The following is a 21,103-nucleotide window of genomic DNA, read 5'->3' on the forward strand; positions in this document are numbered from 1 at the left end:
GGGTTTGAAGTGGCAGGAAAAGGAAGCATACTGTCAAATGTTGTGGAAATTAAGTTTATGACTCATGTTTAGTCCCCTAGCATATGCTGAGTTTCCAGAGTCTTATTAAAAACTAATAACTTACCGACTGAACATATTTATTCCCTCACTAAAACAATAATGTTTTTTCCCCCCATCTATGTCCAGAACTCATTAACATTTAAGGATTTGGTCACCTTGGTCGTAATGCAAAAGCACAGACAATTACATCCCATTGCAAATACAAATACTTCATGAATAGTCGACAGATTTGTGACAATTTTAAATTAACAGCAGCAACAAATTCTGATCTAATTCTGCTTAACCCTTCAACTAAAGAACTCCAACACAGTGGTGGGATATACAAGTCGCAAGAGCAAGCAGTCGATGGACATGTGGAAATCTGCAGTCATTAACCTGAAATGTAAAACTCAAATCTACTCAAACTGAAGACGTGGGCGACGAGATCTGCAAAAGCAATTTCCAAATGCAGATTCATAAAACGCAGACTCTAATGTCACGCAAGTGGTAAGTTTGCAAGTAGTTGAAGGGTCGGGATATGCAGAACCTGTGGACTATCACGAGAAAGCGTTATCGTATTATAAAAGCCACACGCAAGTGTGGCAACTTCTGACGGCTGTGTACCAAGCTGTGTTCTAAGCTGCAGACATCAATGCTATTTTACTTGGTAGGTCGTGTTGATTTCTGCTGCAAAAAGGTGATGAATGAGAATGTGTTTATTTGAAAACACTCATCTTTTTTTAATAAGATGCCGCCCAGCAAACATCGCAAGTAATCATCAGCCCTGATTTAGAAGAACATATTACATACTGATCCCATGGCTACCGTGAGTTAACTTCCGAATGTCAGTCTGATTTGTTGACTTGTTCCCACTTCCAAAATAAAGCTCTGACATCAGAGGCCTAATGCACAGGGTGACTCCCTGCATGATGTACGGTACAAATAGATCCCACTGGGACTTTTCAGATTAGTATTTTACTTCCAGATACTGGCTGGAATTAATGAGGGTACCTGCAACTATACTGGCGAGCTGCTGAGTGCGGGTGATGGGATAGATGCTGCGTGCCTGTACAACTGCTGCAGCTATTTTCTTTGCGTGCCTCTCCTCTCCATAGATCCGTAAGATGGACGCAAGTGAGTGTTGATCTAAGGCATTCACCACGTCAGCTGCGCTGGGCATGTCGGGGTACCTACGCACAAGAGCAGCCAATTAATTTCTTTGACGTCATTTTCATTGACAAGGGGTGAAGCTTCATAGAGCAGAGAGACAGAGCTGAAATGCGCACGACATACGAGGATGTTTGAGGTTCTTTTTAGTAACAGATGGTTAAAATAAAACATGAAACTAGATATTTTGCAACTCATTCTTTCAATTCTTCTGATCTGAACTTAATTAAACCTATTTTTGTTTAAAGTCTCCAAAAAATAATTGCAATTCTAATTTAGTCTCATAACTAAACATATTTAATATCTAACAAATTATAGAAATATTACTCAGCAGTTCTTTAATAAAAATGTGCTTTTTTAAAAAACTGAATATTAGACCTGAAGTAAAACACCTTAAATAGGTATGGATGCTCAATGTACAGTTGCTAATAAATTTTAAATGAAGCCAAAAAATGTATGTGTTGCAGATCCGAATAGCAATGCAAATACTTCAGCACAGAGTAATTTAAAAACATAAACTTAGATTTTGCTGCTGCACATAAAAATTACTTACAATATAAAGCTCAACCTTCTGACATTGAAGTCAGTATCATCAATTCGACCAAATCTTGGAGATTAGTCTGATGAAGATAATCCCGCCCAGGGATGATTGGGTTAACATATGAGGAGCATTTGAAGGCTCTGGGCATGTACTCACTGGAGTTAAGAAGGATGAGGGGGGGGGGGGGGGGGGACATGGAAAGGATGTCTCCAGTAATGGGAGAATCTAGGACCAGAATAAGTCTCTGAATAAAAGGACGTACATTCAAAATGAAGACGAGGAGGGATTTCTTTCGCCAGAAGGTTAACCACCAAGTCCAATTACTAACTAGCAATTTCAAATTACACGAGTACTTAAAACGGCAACCACCGTTCTGGAAAAAGGTCTTGTGGACAGATGAGACGAAGATTAACTTATATCAGAGTGATGGCAAGAGTAAAGTATGGAGGAGAGAAGGAACTGCCCAAGATCCAAAGCATACCACCTCATCTGTGAAACACGGTGGTGGGGGTGTTATGGTCTGAGCATGTATGGCTGCTGAAGGTACTGACTCACTTATCTTCATTGATGATACAACTGCTGATGGTAGTAGCATAATGAATTCTGAAGTGTATAGACACATCCTATCTACTCAAGTTCAAACAAATGCCTCAAAACTCATTGGCTGGCAGTTTATTCTACAGCAAGACAATGATCCCAAACATACTGCTAAAGCAACAAAGGAGTTTTTCAAAGCTAAAAAATGGTCAATTCTTGAGTGGCCAAGTCAATCACCTGATCTGAACCCAATTGAGCATGCCTTTTATATGCTGAAGAGAAAACTGAAGGGGACTAGCCCCCAAAACAAGCATAAGCTAAAGATGGCTGCAATACAGGCCTGGCAGAGCATCACCAGAGAAGACACCCAGCAACTGGTGATGTCCATGAATTGTAGACCTCAAGCAGTCAATACATGCAAAAGATATGCAACAAAATACTAAACATAACAACTTTAATTTACATGACATTGCTGTGTCCCAAACATTATGGTGCCCTGAAATGGAGGGACTATGTATAAACACTGCTGTAATTTCTACATGGTGAAACCAACATGTATATAAATGGCCTTTATTATAATCTGACAATGTGCACTTTAACCACATGTGATTTTTTTCTATTACAAATCTTAAATTGTGGAGTACAGAGGCAAATAAACAAATGATGGGTCTTTGTCCCAAACATTATGGAGGGCACTGAATCATCAATCCGTACCATTATTCAATTGTATTTGACAAGAATAAGTATTGTGTTGTGCTGTTACAGCTGGCAGCCAGAAGTCCTTTACTGGAAACATATTTTCAATATTTCCCTTGCTGTTAAAGCACTAAATTAGTAATTACTTCATTACTTCATATTTACAGTCAGAAAATAGCTAGATTTAAGCTTTTAATGGTGACATTGTGTTTTGCTTTCAAGGCTGGAAGATTTTTATGATATGGTGTTATTTTGCTTCTAATCAGTACCTACAGAAGAGGGATTAACTGGGGTATTTGTTGCCAGTTCCGACATGTCAAAGTAAAGATGTTTTGTCAGGAGGATTATTGTACTTTGTGTACCAACCTGTTCCCATCCATTCTCATGTCGAGAGGGCCATCCTGGCTCAAAGCAAAGCCACGACATGGTGTGTCAAACTGCATGGAGGAGCAGCCTGCGTCAATAACAATCCCATCAAACGTATCGCCCTCCACTCCAGATGCCGCTAACAAGTCTGCCAGCTGGCTGAACCTCCCGAGAAGAGGTTGAATCCTTCCACTGAAAGATACAAAAGTGACAAAGGCTAGGGATTATTCTTTGCAAATATCCAAGCATTGAAAAGTAAACATTTAATCCTATCACTTCACTGCTGCACAACACCTTTAATGCAGGCAATGATTCCAGTATCGTTCACAGGAGTGTCAGCAGCCAAGGTTCACACTGGAGCCAAAGACAGCATTGACGATAAAGTGACTCAAAGACAGGATTACAATGGCAGCATTAAGATAGCGTGTTGTTTGAACAGAAGAATGTTGAAGCCAACCACTTGGTTCCACCTTTTTGATGTTCACGAGGAGAAAAGATCTCCTGAAGATTCATTTTAGAAGGAATTCACCCTATTACAACTTTATTTTATGTACAGTTTTTGTTTTCTTGATTAATACGGGTGTCAAAGGTTACGGGGAGAAGTCAGGAGAATGGGGATGAGAGGGAAAGATAGATCAGCGGTGATTAAATGGCAAAGTAGACTCGATGGGCCGAATGGCCTAATTCCGCTCATATTATTTATGAACTTCACAAAGCAAGATATCACCTGTCATCATATATAGCCTTTACAACCGAGTCAGAAGTCATACAGCACGGAAATAGGCCCTTCGGCCCAACTTGTCCGTGCCAACCAAGATGTCCCAGCTAACTGGTGAGGAATTAAAACACACATTAATTAAAGCAATGATGAAAATAGATGATCCAACATTGAAGTAGGTAGACAAAAATGCTGGAGAAACTCAGCGGGTGAGGTAGTATCTATGGAGCGAAGGAAATAGGCGACGTTTCGGGTCGAGACCCTTCTTCAGACATTGAAGTGGTGTTCACTGTGATGGAGTCAGGAGCACACTAAAGGTTAAAGGTTAAAGGTTGAATTTATTGTCACATACACCTAGGTGTAGTGAAATTCTTTTTGCCAATGCAGCACATAAAAAAGAATACAAACATAGCAATAATAAATAGCTTCAACATAAAAACATAAAAACATCCCCCCACAATGGTTCCCATTATGGAGGAAGGCACAAAGTCCAGTCCCATCCCCAATGTTCACCCATAGTCGGGCCTATTGAGGCCTCCACAGTTGCCTTCACGGAGGCCCGATGTTCCAGGCCGTCCTCGCCGGGTGATGATGTTCCGGCGTCGGGAGAGTCCTCTCAGCGGCATGGGAACCCTGGAACGGCCGCCTCCCTACTCGAGACCGTGGCTTCCGGAGCCGACAAGGCCGCGCCGAATGGAGCTCAACTGGCGATCTCGTCGCGAGATCCCAGGCTCCCGATGGAAAGTTTCAGCGCCGCTGTAACTAGAGTTACAACAGTCTATTTCAGCCTGTGAATGTACAACACTGGCTGTAGGGAAGGAAAGGAGGATGAGAATGATCATATCCCCAGATGAACAACCAGTGATAACCAAAGCAGGGTATAAGATCAATATACTGAGATAGGTTTACCTTTAGGTTTGTGTAAGAAAGAACTGCAGATGCTGGTTTAAATCGAAGGTAGACACAAAATGCTGGAGTAACTCAGCAGGTGAAAGGCAGCATCTCTGGAGAGAAGGAATGGGTCTCGACCCGATACGTCACCCATTCCTTTACTGCCACTGAGTTACTCCAGCATTTTGTGTCCACCTTACCTTTAAATTTACTACTGCCAAGTGTACCTAGGTACAGTGAAAAGCTTTATTTTGCATGCTATTCAGATCAGATAAGTGGAAGAGGCTTTCCTCTAATACAGGCTTGCTATGTACAAAGTTTACCTCATCTATTTGTCTTATTTTCGTTCCAACGACTAAATATTTAATATCAATAAATAAATTCATGCAGCATAAATAACAGAGCAGATTTAATACCAACAATTATATAATACTTGTGCATGAAACCTTACTTTGAAGTTTGTCCATCAAGACACAGATTACTTAGGACAGAATTGCAGATGCTGGTTTAAATTAAAGGTAGACACAAAATGCTGAAGTAACTGAGCGGGACAGGCAGCATCTCTGGAGAGAAAGAATCTCTCCACAGATGCTGCCTGTCCCGTTGAGTTACTCCGGCATTTTGTGTCTACATAGTTTGCTTATATCCATTCATTACATGGATCTAGGATAGGATCCAAAGATCAATGTGTATCATTTTACTGTCATTTGATTCTTTCCCCGTCTGGTGCCAGCAAATGCCATGTGCATGCAAGGTTAAATAAACTTGGATTAGTTTAGGGCAGCAGGGTGGCGCAGCGGTAGAGGTGCTGACTCACAGCACCAGAGATCCAGGTTCGATCCCGACTACGGGTGCTGTCTGTACGGAGTTTGTACGTTCACCCCGTGCCCTGCAAGATCTCCAAGATCTTTGTGTTCTTCCCACACTCCAAAGTCGTACAGGTATGTAGGTAAATTGGTTTGGCAACTGTAAAAATGGTCCCGAGTGTGTGTAGGATAGTGTTAATATGCAGGGATCGATGGTCGGCACGGACCTGGTGGGCCGAGGACCTGTTTCCGCGTTGTATCTCTAAACTAAAATCAATCCAAACGTAGAGGTGACCAAAGACAGACACAAGTGCTGTAGTATCTCAGTGGGTCGGGCAGCATCTCTGGAGAAAAAGAATAGGTGACGTTTTGGGTCGGACACCTCCTTCAGTCTGAAAGTAATAGTGGGGAGGGGTAATAATATGGAGGGGGGAAATGGCAAAACAAATCAGGGTCGGTAACAGATGACCTCAGGAAGGATGAAGCCCATAATGGCCCACTGTAGGCTGGGGAAAGTGTGATAAAGGGCCTGTCCCATTCACGCAAATTTTTCGGCGACTGCCGGCACGAGTCATCATAGATCGCCGAAAATTTTCAACACGTTGAAAATTCAGCGGCGACCAGAAAGACACTACGACTCTTTGGGTGACTGAGGAGACGACTCACGGCCATACAGGCGACACCCTGGCGACATGTCGCGGGGTGAAACCTGTATGGTCGCGAGTAGTCGCCCAAAGAGTCGTACCTTGTTCTGGTCGCCGCTGGATTTTCGTAAACCTGCTGCAACTATGACGGGTGCCGGCAAGTCGCCGAAAAGAATCGCGTAAGTGGGACAGGCCCTTAACAAGAGGGATACAAGGATACGACCAAAGGAGGGAGGGAAGAGAAAGAAGGGGAGAAAACGCAGGGGTTACTTGACATTAGATAATTCAACGTTCATACCGCTGGGTTATATGCTGCCCAAGAAACATGTGACCACATTGTTTATAACAGGAAGTTCAATTTCATCTTTTCCATTATAGTTTCACAAGTGAGTTTCCACATCTGCTGAGAAACATGTGCTGGATGATTACATAGTAATATCAGCCCTGCATTAAAAAGTGAATTCATTCATTTCTAATTATCACAAACACAAAAATCAATTAACTGTAAGCTTTAAACGCCCAGTCCAGTAAGATGCATATTTTGGTCCATGATGCTTAGAAGGAAACTTTAATTGGAAATATAGATTGCTGTGGTCAAAAGAAATGAACAGAGAAACGTGCTGTAATGAAACAATCAGTCGATAGGCAGCCAGAGAAAGGGAGTAGTTCCAGATTTTACATCAAGAATGTTGTTCATCAGTCTTTAATGGAATATTTTCCAAAATGTAATCACTTTATCCATATGTCCAGGGAGTTAGGAATATTCTATTCCTGAATATTGCATTAGATCATACATTGGTTGTGAATGTAAATATCGGTGACAGCCCAATCTTCCTCATTTATCCAAATTACATATATTCAGCCTGAATTTTGCAGGTATATGTCATGGAATCTCAAACTCCCAAAAGGTGGTTCAGATTACAATTCAAAATGTCCCACCGCGTAGGATTAGTAATTGGAACCAGTTGAAAGGGTTGGATAACTGGAATGATCATGTAAACACAATTTACTCTGCTCTGAATAGTAACCATGGAAGAATCTGTATGCTTGGATATTTCAGTAAAACATTTGCCGGAGCCCAAAAATGGTGCAATTCCCTCTCACTTCTAGTGGGGAATAGGCACAAATATTAGACTGAAGCCAGTCCCACAGCGAGTCACTAGCCCCACAGCAAGTCACTAGTCCCACAGCAAGTCACTAGTCCCACAGCAAGTCACACAGCAAGCCACTAGTCCCACAGCAAGTCACTAGTCCCACAGCAAGTCACACAGCAAGTCACTAGTCCCACAGCAAGTCACTAGTCACACAGCAAGTCACTAGTCACACAGCAAGTCACTAGTCCCACAGCAAGTCACTAGTCCCACAGCAAGTCACTAGTCCCACAGCAAGTCACTAGTCCCACAGCAAGTCACTAGTCCCACAGCAAGTCACTAGTCTCACAGCGAGTCACTAGTCCCACAGCAAGTCACTAGTCTCACAGCGAGTCACTAGTCACACAGCTAGTCACTAGTTACACAGCAAGTCACTAGTCCCACAGCAAGTCACTAGTCCCACAGCAAGTCACTAGTCCCACAGCAAGTCACTAGTCCCACAGCAAGTCACTAGTCCCACAGCAAGTCACTAGTCCCACAGCAAGTCACTAGTCACACAGCAAGTCACTAGTCACACAGCAAGTCACTAGTCACACAGCAAGTCACTAGTCCCACAGCCAGTCACTAGTCACACAGCAAGTCACTAGTCACACAGCAAGTCACTAGTCACACAGCAAGTCACTAGTCCCACAGCCAGTCACTAGTCACACAGCAAGTCACTAGTCCCACAGCTAGTCACTAATCCCACAGCAAGTCACTAGTCCCACAGCAAGTCACTAATCCCACAGCAAGCATGTTAAACACCTGTCGCTGTTCATATTGCTCCAGGAAAGTTAAAAATGTAATCAGAACCCAGTGTTAAGTGAGAATCGTTCACCCATCACTGCAAATTCAAGCCCATCCTAATTGATAAAGGCGATTCCTTCATTGTGAATAACGAAGCAATCAGCTCCATCAGCAACCAACACATTTTTCATTCAGTCAGAAATCATATTTCCAAACTCTAGATTTATTCTTCCTGAATTATTAAGACCAGAGCCTTCTGGCAGGCTTTTCACCTACTCTTTTGGCCCAAACTTGTTGCTTTGTGCAGACTTATTCAGACTCACATAAGACAGAAAAACCAAAAGGAATTCAGTGCTGATTGTACAAACATGGACCCAGATCGAGAGAAGGTTCAAATTACAAATCAAAATGTCCCACCCATGCCCGATTGGTAATTGGAACCAGTTGCACAGTTTGGACAATTGGAATGATAATGTGAAAGCATTTCCTAAATAGTAATATTGGTAGAGTTCGGATGTTTCAATCATTTTGCAATACATAAAGTTATTTTTCTTTTCAAAATTTATTTCCAAGCAGTCGTATTTTAAAAGTACATAAACAAAAACAGACATTATATTTATAGACTATCTACAGAAGACTCAGACTTTATTTACAAATTTTACAAAGACCTTCAGCTATTTATCATATAGTCATTTGTTGCTCTTATATTTTAATGTACTTTATACTTCAACTAGTAATTAGAAATATGCAATAGTTCTTAGTGCATGTTGTCACCTTTTCTCAAGTCTACATGGTCATATTTGCTAAATGAAAATTTTAAACTGACTTAAAGAACCTATTGTGCTGAAAGTCATCTCTGACCATGTACTAAATGGACATTGTAGTAGCAGATCCACCCTACTCCCCTCCATAAGCCATCTATGGTATTTTCTTTGAATGGATAGAACGCAAACAAAGGCTTTCACATTACAAAAAAATGATCTAAACTACTTCAGGTTCTACTTTGTTTAAGAAAGAACTGCACCATGCTGGAAAAATCGAAGGTAGACAAAAATGCTGGAGAAACTCAGCGGGCGAGGCAGCATCTATGGAGCGAAGGAATAGGTGACGTTTCGGGTCGAGACCTATTCCTTCGCTCCATAGATGCTGCCTCACCCGCTGAGTTTCTCCAGCATTTCTGCCTACCTTCAAGTCGTACTTTATCCATTTGTTTCCAAATATTCAGAGGCAAGAACAACTAGTGATCAATATAAAAGTACAAATATAGCACTAATGATCAAAAATGGTATTCTAAGCCTTAGTTTTCAATATCCTTAACAAAAAAAAAATCACCTAAACTAATGGTGAGTACCCTCAACTCTACATCACGTTCATCGTATTTGGTCAAAATATTTTCACTAGCATAGTTTTCTTCACTGGAAATGGGATAATATTTGTAGCCTATATTTTGTTCTGAAACTAAGTGGAAATCTGTAACAAAAACAATTCAAGCAACAGTTCATGCGTATATCCAAAAGCAAATTTGAATTTGACAATCATTCATTTACAGCCTCAAAATCCTCAATCCTTAGCTGGGTGATTTAACACTGCACAAAAGCACTATCTTTTATTATAGAGTTTAAAACAGGCAATTAATGTAAAGATTATCATTTAAAATGACATTCTTTATAGCTTTTGTTGAACTAAGTGGTAATATTTAACATTTTCTCTTCACAATATGTTGAACTCGCCTTTTTATATATCACAGATATAGCGTGTCGGCACTGAATGTGACAGAAATACAGGGACAAATAGCCTAAAGAGGAGGTCTGCTTAACTAGTGAAACAAATAAAGCACAAATCATCTCGATCTCAATCCTAAATTCTGGTTGCGATCTAAGAGCATTTTTGAGTTTTGAGATGTAAATTTACCAACAGACAAACTCAGCCTTGAAGAATAAATGAATAACAAAAGCACTATCCTAAATGTTTCACTTTTGAATATTCTTTAACTCTATAAAATCAATGAGTGCAACATTTACAATTTACAACATCTCTGGTGCAATGGAAAAAGTGGCGTTTTGGGTCGAGACCCTTCATTACACTGATGAAGGGTCTCGACCCGAAACGCCACCTCTTCTTTTTCCCCAGAGATGCTGCTTGACCCACTGAGTTACTCTGGTATCTTGTGTCCATCTTCAGCGTAAACCAGCACCTGCAGTTCCTTCTTACACATTTCCAATTTCCAATAGTAAATAAAAACGATTAAACAACTCTTTATGCTGTACTGATTTTAATATTGCTAATAATACATAAAACATTCCATATTATTTGCGTCTATTCTCATAACAGGTATAATTTTATTGTACTTTAAATAGGCACCTTATTTCTTACTACCCTGGTCAAATACAGGGATCAGTGTAGTCCAGTGAAATCCTTGAAGCATTGCATCTCCCCTCCACTACTCAGCAGGGCCAATGTCTTGATCAAACACAGGGAAGTCCACTGAAATCGTCAATGCGTCTGGCCTTCCATCACGCTTGTACACAATAAGATCGGTTCGCTAACCAACAAACACCCACAGAAACTTTCTCAAGAGTGAGTTTCAAATCCTTGCCTCCTACTTAAGAGCTCATCACTGGCCCTACAGCTGGAAGGGGTGGGGCTACAACCTCCAATTGGTCATCCATTGTACCATTCAACAACGTGCTTACTTTGACATATCATGTTCTCACATCATGAACATTTAAGACCTGTAAAAAACGCAACCCCCCCCCACTTTAAAAGTTGCTGGATTACCCATGATATGACATATAAAACACCAGTAATGTATTTAGCATCACCACGGCAATGAGTAACTGATTTCAGTTTTGTTTATTATTGACACCAGAGTTACCGGTTTCTTTAAAACACATGGAAAGAAGAGCTGAAGAAAAGATGCCATCGCCAATGCCAAGATGCCACTTGCAGGCAGAATAGGATATTTTAAATTATTTTCTCCCCTAGGCTGCACAGTGGTGTAGCAGGTGGAGCCTCCGCCTTATAGCGCCAGAGACTCCGGTCCGATCCTGACCTCGGCTGCTGTCCGGTGTGGTGTTTGCACGTTCCCCCAGTGACCGAGTGGATTTCGTCCGGGTGCTCCGGTTTCCTCCCATATCTCAAAGACGTGCGGATTTGTTGGTTAATTGGCGCCTGTGAACAGGCGTTCGATGGTCAACGTGGATTTGCTGTATCTTTCAACCCGATTTCAATTAATGCTCAGGAAAGAACTGCAGATGCTGGTTTAAATCAAAGATTAACACAAAATGTGATAGTGACTCAGCAGGACAGGCAGCATCTCTAGAGAGAAGGAATGGGCGACGTTTCGGGTCGAGACCCTTCTTCAGACTGATGTCAGGGGAGTGGGCTGTACACAGATAAAGGTTCCTGCTCAAATGTTTGGTATGCCCACATGCATACACATCTGGCCAGTGGGGGGGCTTTCTTCAGTGCTAGTATGGGTGTTGTGGGCCATAGGGACTGGTTTCCAGAGGGCTAGTGTGGACATTGTGGGCCAAATGGATTCTTGGGCTGGCAGCTCAGTCACTCAGGCCTGGTGGGCTGGCAGCTCAGTCACTCAGGCCTGGTGGGCTGGCAGCTCAGTCACTCAGGCCTGATGGGCTGGCAGCTCAGTCACTCAGGCCTGATGGGCTGGCAGCTCAGAAGCTGCCTGAAATTCTGCCCAAAGCAGGTGAGAGACTCTGTGAGAGAGAAGGGGGAGATTCAATTTTAGACATTTTTCATCTTTTTCTGCAGATCACAGCAATGAAGGAGGAAAGTCTATCCTGGCCTGGATCTCACAGGGAGCAAATGAAGGGAGGGAGAAAAATACTGGGGTGAGGTTTAATACTTGCAAGGGGAATACATGCTGATGGGCCGAACGGATTCATCCAGAGCTAGCACGGGTCTGATCGGCTGAAGGGACTTCAAAAAATAGTGAAATCTCAGTAAAGGGCACTTTTTCTGGACTTTTCCTGGCCTGGCACCGGCCTTTGAGCCAAAATGCTCCTCCTGGGCTAATACGGGCATTTTGGGCAAAATGGACTGGTTTCTAGGCTAATAGGGGCATTGTGGACTGAAATTAGTGGTTTCAGGCAGGCCAAACAACTGATTAACCAACCTGATCTCCCCGTGACTCAGCACTTCAACTCCCCCTCCCATTCTGAATCCGACCTTTCTGTCCTGGGCCTGCTCCATGGCCAGAGTGAGGATCACCGTCAATTGGAGGAGCAGCACCTCAAATTCCGCTTAAGCAGTTTGCACCCCAGCGGTATGAACATTGACTTCTCCAATTTCAGATAGTCCCTACTTTCTCTCTCCCCCCCCCCCCCAACACATTCACATCAGTCTGAAGAATGGTTTCGACCCGAAACTTTGCCTATTTCCTTCGCTCCATAGATGTTGCCTCACCCGCTGAGTTTCTCCAGCATTTTTGTCTAGGCCAAACAACTCGTTGCATTGTCATTTCATTTCCATTTTGCATTGCAGTTTCAAGCACAGGGCAGGTCAAACAACTCGTTGCATTGTCATTTCATTTCCATTTTGCATTGCAGTTTCAAGCACAGGGCAGGTCAAACAACTCAGTGCATTTTCATTAAGAACTAACACATCATTTATTGCAAGTACATTGCAGACTCACAGTTCTGTTGATTCTCACCTTAGAATCAGAGTTGTGGCCTCACCCTCGTAATCTTCCAGAGTGACTGATTCACTTCCAGGCAACCGGGGTTTTATAGTCCTGCCCCCCTCCGGAAGGGGCATTACCTTCATCATGGTGATTGACAGGTGAGAGGACCAACCAGCTGATCAAGATTTTTTAAACATTCATAACTTTTTTTTTTTTTTATCGATCGGAAAAATACTTGGGGCTGCCGCAGCGGAGGAGGACTGTAAGATGGCCAAAAATCATAGCAATATAGGGTAGCGTTTTTTCTAAGACAGGAAGTGGTCAAAATGAGACTTTTAGTTATATAGATATAAATGAGAGACATAGATTAGATGGAGAGCCAAAATTGTTCTCCCATGAAAGAGATGTCAAAAACAAGAGGGTGAAGATAATGTTAAAATGAAGATGCTTCAAAGGGGAACTGAAAAGCACGTTTTAATCTACATACAGTTACTACATTTAAGGGGTATATAAACACTCGTATATAGACGAGGAATGAAAGGATTTAAGGGCTCGACCCAAAACGTCACCCATTCCTTCTATACAGAGATGCTGTCTGTCCCGCTGAGTTACTCCAGCATTTTGTGTCTATATTAGTTGTAAATCATATCTGCAGTTCCTTCCTACACATAAAATACACTTGGACAGATACAAGGACCAGAAAGATTTGGAGGGATAGAGGTCAATCACAGGTAAATGGAACTAGCTTTAATGGGGCATCTTGGTTGGCATGGACAAGGCGGGCCAAAGGGCCTGTTTCCATGGTGCATGACTATGATATGGTCCTGTTGTGGGCCACTGGGATTAGTGTAATCGGCAAAAAGGTTGGCGTGGACATGGTGGACCAAAGGGGACGATTCTGTGCTGTATCACTCCACAAATATTCCATTATAAATCAAGTTTCTACCTCCAACAGCAATTACTTTTAACATTGAATGCTTGTGCATCTCTTCATAAAAATGTCTTGCAGGAAACAAATACTTTCACCTCAATATCTGCAGCAGTAAATTTACTACTTTTTCCTGTAAAATTATATATTCATGCTGCACATGAGATCAGGCCATGATGCATAACTCATGTACTAAAAGCTTACTTGGGTCTACAATCTTCCACCTCGTTGAATTATATAAATAATATGCAATTTCATTTATATAACGTTGTAACCCAAAGGGTCACAGCACCCATAAATTTTTAAAGAGTGCTTCAGAAAAAGAACTGCCAAATGAAACATGCTGCTAATGGTCTCACAGGCCGTGATGTGGGTTCTGACGTAAACCCTTAATTACACTTCATGAAGTTTTCGGGTTGGTTTATGGAAATGTCTTATGCTATAGAATGTGCCAAACATTCCATTTGCAGAAAAGACAACAACACCTCCTGGTAAAGCCACGTCTGGGCTGGGTTGTCCACATCTGGGCTGGGTTGTCCACATCTGGGCTGGGTTGTCCACATCTGGGCTGGGTTGTCCACATCTGGGCTGGGTTGTCTATGGTCACAAGGAAGGTCCACTCCCTGGCCATAACCAGTTCATCGGAAAACACAAGAAAAAAGGCAGCACAATGGCATGCTAAATATTTTATATATCAATGATTCAATGATATTTTATTGTCACATGTACCTAGGTACAGTGAGATACTTTGTTTTGAAAGCAACCTGGTCAAATCATACGGCAGACCTCACCTAGGCCCCAGGTTCGATCCTGACCTCAAGTGCTGTCTGTGTGGAGTTTGCACATTCTCCCAGTGACTACATGGGGTTTCTCCAGGTGCTCCAGTTTCCTCCCATATCCCAAAGAGGTTCAGTTTCATAGGTTAAATGGCCTCCGTAAAATGCCCCTACTGTGCATGCGGAAGTGGGACAGCGTAAAACTCGTGTGAACGGGTGATCGAAGGTCAACGTGGATTCTGTGGGCCTGTGATAGGCACAAAATGCTGGAGTAACTCAGCGGGTCAGGCAGCATCTATGGGGAACATGGATAGGTGACGTTTCACAGAGTGCTGGAGTAACTCAGCGGGTCAGGCAGCATCTGTGGAGAACATGGATAGGTGATGTTTTGAGTCGGGACCCGTCCTCAGACTCAAGAATCTCTTGACAACAGGAGAGTGCCAGCAATCTCCTCCCTTGCTACCATGCTTTAGATTCCTCGCAAGAACCCAAAGCGCCACCAGGCTAACGGAATCAGTATCAGTTAAACCATTTATTGTTTAATAAACAATTTGTATTAACAAGCCATATGTACAATTTGTACATTTCACTGCACCTCCAAAAACAGATTTCACACAGACAAAATGCCATCGGCAATCTCAGACTCTGAGTGAAGTTCATGCTCTATGGTGAAGCTAACGAGCGCCCTCCAACACACACGTTAAACGTGTAAACCTGTGTAAACGTCCAGTAATCCAAACACCAAAAAACACTAAGCTAACCGGCTGTAGTGAGTGGAGAATCAAGCAATTGCAGATTCTGCTTTACACCGAAAGGACACAAGGTGCTGGAGTAACTCAGCGGGTCAGGCAGTTGAGGGAGTGCAGCGTGGGTTCACAAGGTTAATTCCCGGGATGGCGGAACCGTCATATGTTGATAGAATGGAGTGGATGGGCTTGTGAATCTGTGGAACTCTCTGCCTCAGAAGGCAGTAGAGGCCGGTTCTCTGGATGCTTTCAAGAGCGATTTAGATAGAGCTCTTAAATATAGCGGAGCCAGGGGACATGGAGAGAAGGCAGGAACGGGGGACTGATTGTGGATGATCAGCCATGATCACAGTGAATGGCGGTGTTGGCTCGAAGGGCTGAATGGCCTACTCCTGCACCTATTGCCTATTGTATCTCTGGAGGACTCCGTCTGGTGGGAAAGTCTAGGACCAGAGGTCACAGCCTCAGAATAAGAGGTGAGGGGGAACTTCTTTAGTCAGAGGGTAGTTAATCTGTGGAACGCATCGCCACAGAGGGCTGTGGAGGCCAGGTCGGTGGATATTTTTAAGGCAGAGATAGACAAATTCTTGATTAGAATGGGGTCAAGGTTATGGGGAGAAGGCAGGAGAATGGGATTAGGAGGCAGAGATCAGCCATGATTGAATGGCGGAGTAGACTCGATGGGCCGAATGGCCGAATTCTACTCCATTAACTTGTGAACTTGTGAAGAAGGATTGCGACCCAAAACGTCACCTATCCATGTTGTCCGGAGATGCTGCCTGACCCGCTGAGTTACTCCAGCCCTCTGTGAAACGTCACCTATCCATGTTCTCCACAGATGCTGCCTGACCCGCTGAGTTACTCCAGCACTCTGTGAAACGTCACCTATCCATGTTCTCCACAGATGCTGCCTGACCCGCTGAGTTACTCCAGCACTCTGTGAAACGTCACCTATCCACGTTCTCCACAGATGCTGCCTGACCCGCTGAGTTACTCCAGCACTCTGTGAAACGTCACCTATCCATGTTCTCCACAGATGCTGCCTGACCCGCTGAGTTACTCCAGCACTCTGTGAAACGTCACCTATCCATGTTCTCCACGGATGCTGCCTGACCCGCTGAGTTACTCCAGCACTCTGTGAAACGTCACCTATCCACGTTCTCCACAGATGCTGCCTGACCCGCTGAGTTACTCCAGCACTCTGTGAAACGTCACCTATCCATGTTCTCCACAGATGCTGCCTGACCCGCTGAGTTACTCCAGCACTCTGTGAAACGTCACCTATCCATGTTCTCCACAGATGCTGCCTGACCCGCTGAGTTACTCCAGCACTTGTGTCCACTTTTGTTCTCATCTCCGGCAGAGAAGTGGCTGGGTTGCTAGTGTAAATGCCACGCTGCCTACCTGACGACCCTTCTTCAGACTGACGTCGAGACCCTTCTTCAGACTGATGTGGAGGTGGGGGAGGGGCGGGTTCCCGCCCCTCCCCCATCTCCACATCAGTCTGAAGAAGGGTCTCGACCCGAAACGTCACCCATTCCTTCTCTCCACCGATGCTGCCTGACCCGCTGAGTTACTCCAGCACTCTGTGTTCTTTTTTCAAAATCAGCAAATGGTTTTGCTAACATCGCTATTCCACACTCGCTGCATTCTTCAGCGAACATACCCCAGCAGCAATCTTCAGCAGGCACGCCCTACCACACTGCCACAATAATCATAAACCTGAGATAGACACATAATGCCGGAGTAACTCAGCAGGACAGGCAGCATCTCTGGACAGAACGGGTGACGTTTCGGGTCGAGAACCTGATGTCATTGGTGAATAATCTACATCTCCAGAAGCAGAATTTTCAGCTCTATGTACACAGAGCACCCCATATCTGGCCAAATTGTAAATGCGCAAACAAAATACAACTCGATTAGTGTCCATAGTTGAAAACACAATTTTTCCTCTAAAGTTAATTGAAAAGGTTTCCATTTTGAGAATCCCATTTTGCAACTGCTCCAATTTACAATTAATCTTCTTGCTTTACCATGACAATTATTTAATTTCATCCTAATCACAGGGGAAATTGCAGGAATGTCAGTGATGCTTGGAGGATTCTCTGTGATTCAGCCAGGAATCTCCTGTGGAAATACTGCCAAACAGTGCATCGTTCTTGACTAAATCAACAGATTCATCAGATTCAACAGTACATCAGATTCTAGTTTGTTTCTTTAACTATCCGAATAGTTAAGCAGTCTTTATTAACACCTCAGAGAAATGAGTAACATATTTTGAACCAGAGGCTACCTACTTATGACTGAAATGTATAAGCACTGTTTAAGCAAGAACTGCAGATGCTGGAGAAATCGAAGGTAGACAGAAATGTTGGAGAAACTCAGCGGGTGAGGCAGCATCTATGGAGCGAAGGAAATAGGTGACGTTTCGGGTCGAGACCCTTCTTCAGACTGACGTCGAGACCCTTCTTCAGACTGATGTGGAGGTGGGGGAGGGGCGGGTTCACCTATTTCCTTCGCTCCATAGATGCTGCCTCACCCGCTAAGTTTCTCCAGCATTTTTGTCTACCTTTACATAGGCACTGGAGGAGTTTTGATTTAATTGTTTAGGTTAGGGTCAATTTGTTTGTTTAGATTCTTAATATTATTCTCACACAACTATTTTAATAAATAAAACCACCGTACCATGAGGTGGACTGCACAAGTCGGTAGTGGGGAAACTGCTAGAGTCAGTTATTAAAGATGGGATAGCAGCATATTTGGAAAGTGGTGAAATCATTGGACAAAGTCAGCATGGATTTACGAAAGGTAAATCATGTCTGACGAATCTTATAGAATTTTTCGAGGATGTAACTAGTAGAGTGGATAAGGGAGAACCAGTGGATGTGTTGTATCTGGACTTCAGAAGGCTTTCGACAAGGTCCCACATAAGAGATCAGTATACAAACTTAAAGCACATGGTATTGGGAGTTCAGTATTGATGTGGATAGAGAACTGGCTGGCAAACAGGAAGCAAAGAGTAGGAGTAAACGGGTCCTTTTCACAATGGCAGGCAGTGACTAATGGGGTACCGCAAGACTCAGTGCTGGGACCCCAGCTATTTACAATATATATTAATGATCTGGATGAGGGAATTGAAGGCAACATCTCCAAGTTTGCGGATGACACTAAGCTGGGGGGCAGTGTTAGCTGTGAGAAGGATGCTAGGAGACTGCAAGGTGACTTGGATAGGCTGGGTGAGTGGGCAAATGTTTGGCAAATGCAGTATAATGTGGATAAATGTGAGGTTATCCACTTTGGTGGCAAAAACAGGAAAGCAGACTATTATCTAAATGGTGGCCGATTAGGAAAAGGGGAGATGCAACGAGACCTGGGTGTCATGGTACACCAGTCATTGAAAGTAGACATGCAGGTGCAGCAGGCAGTGAAGAAAGCGAATGGTATGTTAGCATTCATAGCAAAAGGATTTGAGTATAGGAGCAGGGAGGTTCTACTGCAGTTGTACAGGGTCTTGGTGAGACCACATCTGGAGTATTGCGTACAGTTTTGGTCTCCAAATCTGAGGAAGGACATTATTGCCATAGAGGGAGTGCAGAGAAGGTTCACCAGACTGATTCCTGGGATGTCAGGACTTTCATATGAAGAAAGACTGGATAGACTCGGCTTATACTCGCTAGAATTTAGGAGATTGAGGGAGGATCTTATAGAAACTTACAAAATTCTTAAGGGGTTGGACAGGCTAGATGCAGGAAGATTGTTCCCGATGTTGGGGAAGTCCATGACAAGGGGTCACAGCTTAAGGATAAGGGGGAAATCCTTTAAGACCAAGATGAGAAAAACATTTTTCACACAGAGAGTGGTGAATCTCTGGAACTCTCTGCCACAGAGGGTAGTTGAGGCCAGTTCATTGGCTATATTTAAGAGGGAGTTAGATGTGGCCCTTGTGGCTAAAGGGATCAGGGGGTATGGAGAGAAGGCAGGTATGGGATACTGAGTTGGATGATCAGCCATGATCATAGTGAATGCCGGTGCAGGCTCGAAGGGCCGAATGGCCTACTCCTGCACATATTTTCTATGTTTCAGTCTGGTTAGGGCTAAGGGAAACGACAGATATAGACGATGATGTGGAGAGATAAAGAACAATGAATAAAACCAGTGTGAACGGGCGATCGCTGGTCGATAAGTTTCCATGCTTATCTCTAAACTAAACTATGTTTACTGTTGGCATTAGCAGAGGGGAAAACTCATTCATGGCACATTACTGACATCCTTCACAATTGGGAAAAGCATGCCCTTTCACCAAGTTTGACGCTTGAATAGGAAGCAATTTGTAAATGATGTGTGAAGTGATGGAAAGGCTAGAACTAAATGGCTGACAATTCAGATCTTTGGCATCATGTGCTTTTTCTGAAATTTAATCTCAGTATATATCAAAACATATGTTATTGAGTCAAGAGAGTGATACAGCGTAGAATCAGGCCCTTCGGCCCAACTTGCCCACTTCCAGCCAACATGTCCCAGCTACACTAGTCCCACCTGCCTGCGTTTGGTTCATATCCCTCCAAACCTGTCCTATCCATGTACCTGTCTAAATGTTCCTTAAATGTTGGGATCGTCCCAGCCTCAACGACCTCCTCGGGCAGCTTGTTTCATACATTCACCACACTTTGTGTGAAAAAGTTGCTCCTCAGATTCGTATTAAATCTTTTCTCCTTCACCTTAAAGCTATGTCCTCTGGTCGTCGATTCACCTACTCTGGGAAAAAGACTCTGTGCATTAATGTGTAGCTTAAGCAGTTTTAATCTATCCAATTGTAACAGTCACACATCGACGTTCCTTTTCTGCCTTGCTCACCTGGTTACAAATCTCTCCGTTCACTCCCGCAACAGAAATTGGAATTTTTAGTTATCCAAATGAAAATGTCAATTCAAGTATTGATGGGACCCAAGAATTGAGGGAGGAAAACCAAGGTACTGGATGCGTCAATTCCAATAGAAATGTTGGGTTTCCATTCATTAAACTGAGGATGGAATTTAGAAACTACTTCGGAGCCATTCCATCCATTGAAGAACAGAGCAGTCAAGGCACAAATTTTTTTTTTAAATGTACAAATAATTGTACATGATAGTAAGGACAATGGATTGGTTTGTTTTTAGTTTAGATTAAGGTAGGGTTTGAAATGTATTTATTTTGCAATCCAATTAATTCTAAAGTCATTTCTTCATGCACTCTACTGATGGATATTTCTTCTAATAGGCCAGTTGTCAGTAGTTATGCAAACCACATGAAACTTTCTGTAACTAATTGTGAAATGAGTTTCAAGTAATTAATAATGATGCCAGATATTTCCTTTGACAAATGTGAATAAGTAGTTTATTTATAACGCAGAAATACTATATAACAGCATGAAGAAAACGGATTAATTTATGAGTAGGAAGATGCGGGGCTTCATTGCAATTCTCATCTTCACATTTACAAGTTCACAAGTTATAGGGGTAGAATTAGGCCATTCGGCCCATCGAGTCCACAATGGTGCCAAAAACTGGCAACTCTTGATTCAGTTTTTTTTTTCCTTGCATTATGTGCTAACTGGGTATTGTACTTGTGTCTGGCAATAATCTTATTGAACCGTATTTAAAAAAAACTAAAAAAAATCCTTAGTACACACGATAATAAAAGAAGCATTGAAATCTGACGGTTACTTGTGCATCTGTGTGAGGCAGACT

General features: G+C 42.9%; 1 protein-coding gene across 1 annotated transcript in view; it reads right to left on the reverse strand.

Annotated features, from left to right (window-relative positions):
* mettl15 (methyltransferase like 15) overlaps positions 1-21,103 on the reverse strand; it is a 48,877-nt gene that overhangs the window by 12,160 nt on the left and 15,614 nt on the right. Inside the window, exons 3-4 of the mRNA XM_033038623.1 lie at positions 3,347-3,538; positions 1,051-1,229 (exon numbers count right to left, since the gene is read on the reverse strand). Coding sequence (XP_032894514.1) covers positions 1,051-1,229; positions 3,347-3,538 — 371 coding nt within the window. The remainder of the gene's footprint in view (positions 1-1,050; positions 1,230-3,346; positions 3,539-21,103) is intronic.

The sequence above is a fragment of the Amblyraja radiata genome, chromosome 20 (genome assembly GCF_010909765.2).
Source record: "Amblyraja radiata isolate CabotCenter1 chromosome 20, sAmbRad1.1.pri, whole genome shotgun sequence".
In the NCBI taxonomy this organism is placed as follows: domain Eukaryota; kingdom Metazoa; phylum Chordata; class Chondrichthyes; order Rajiformes; family Rajidae; genus Amblyraja; species Amblyraja radiata.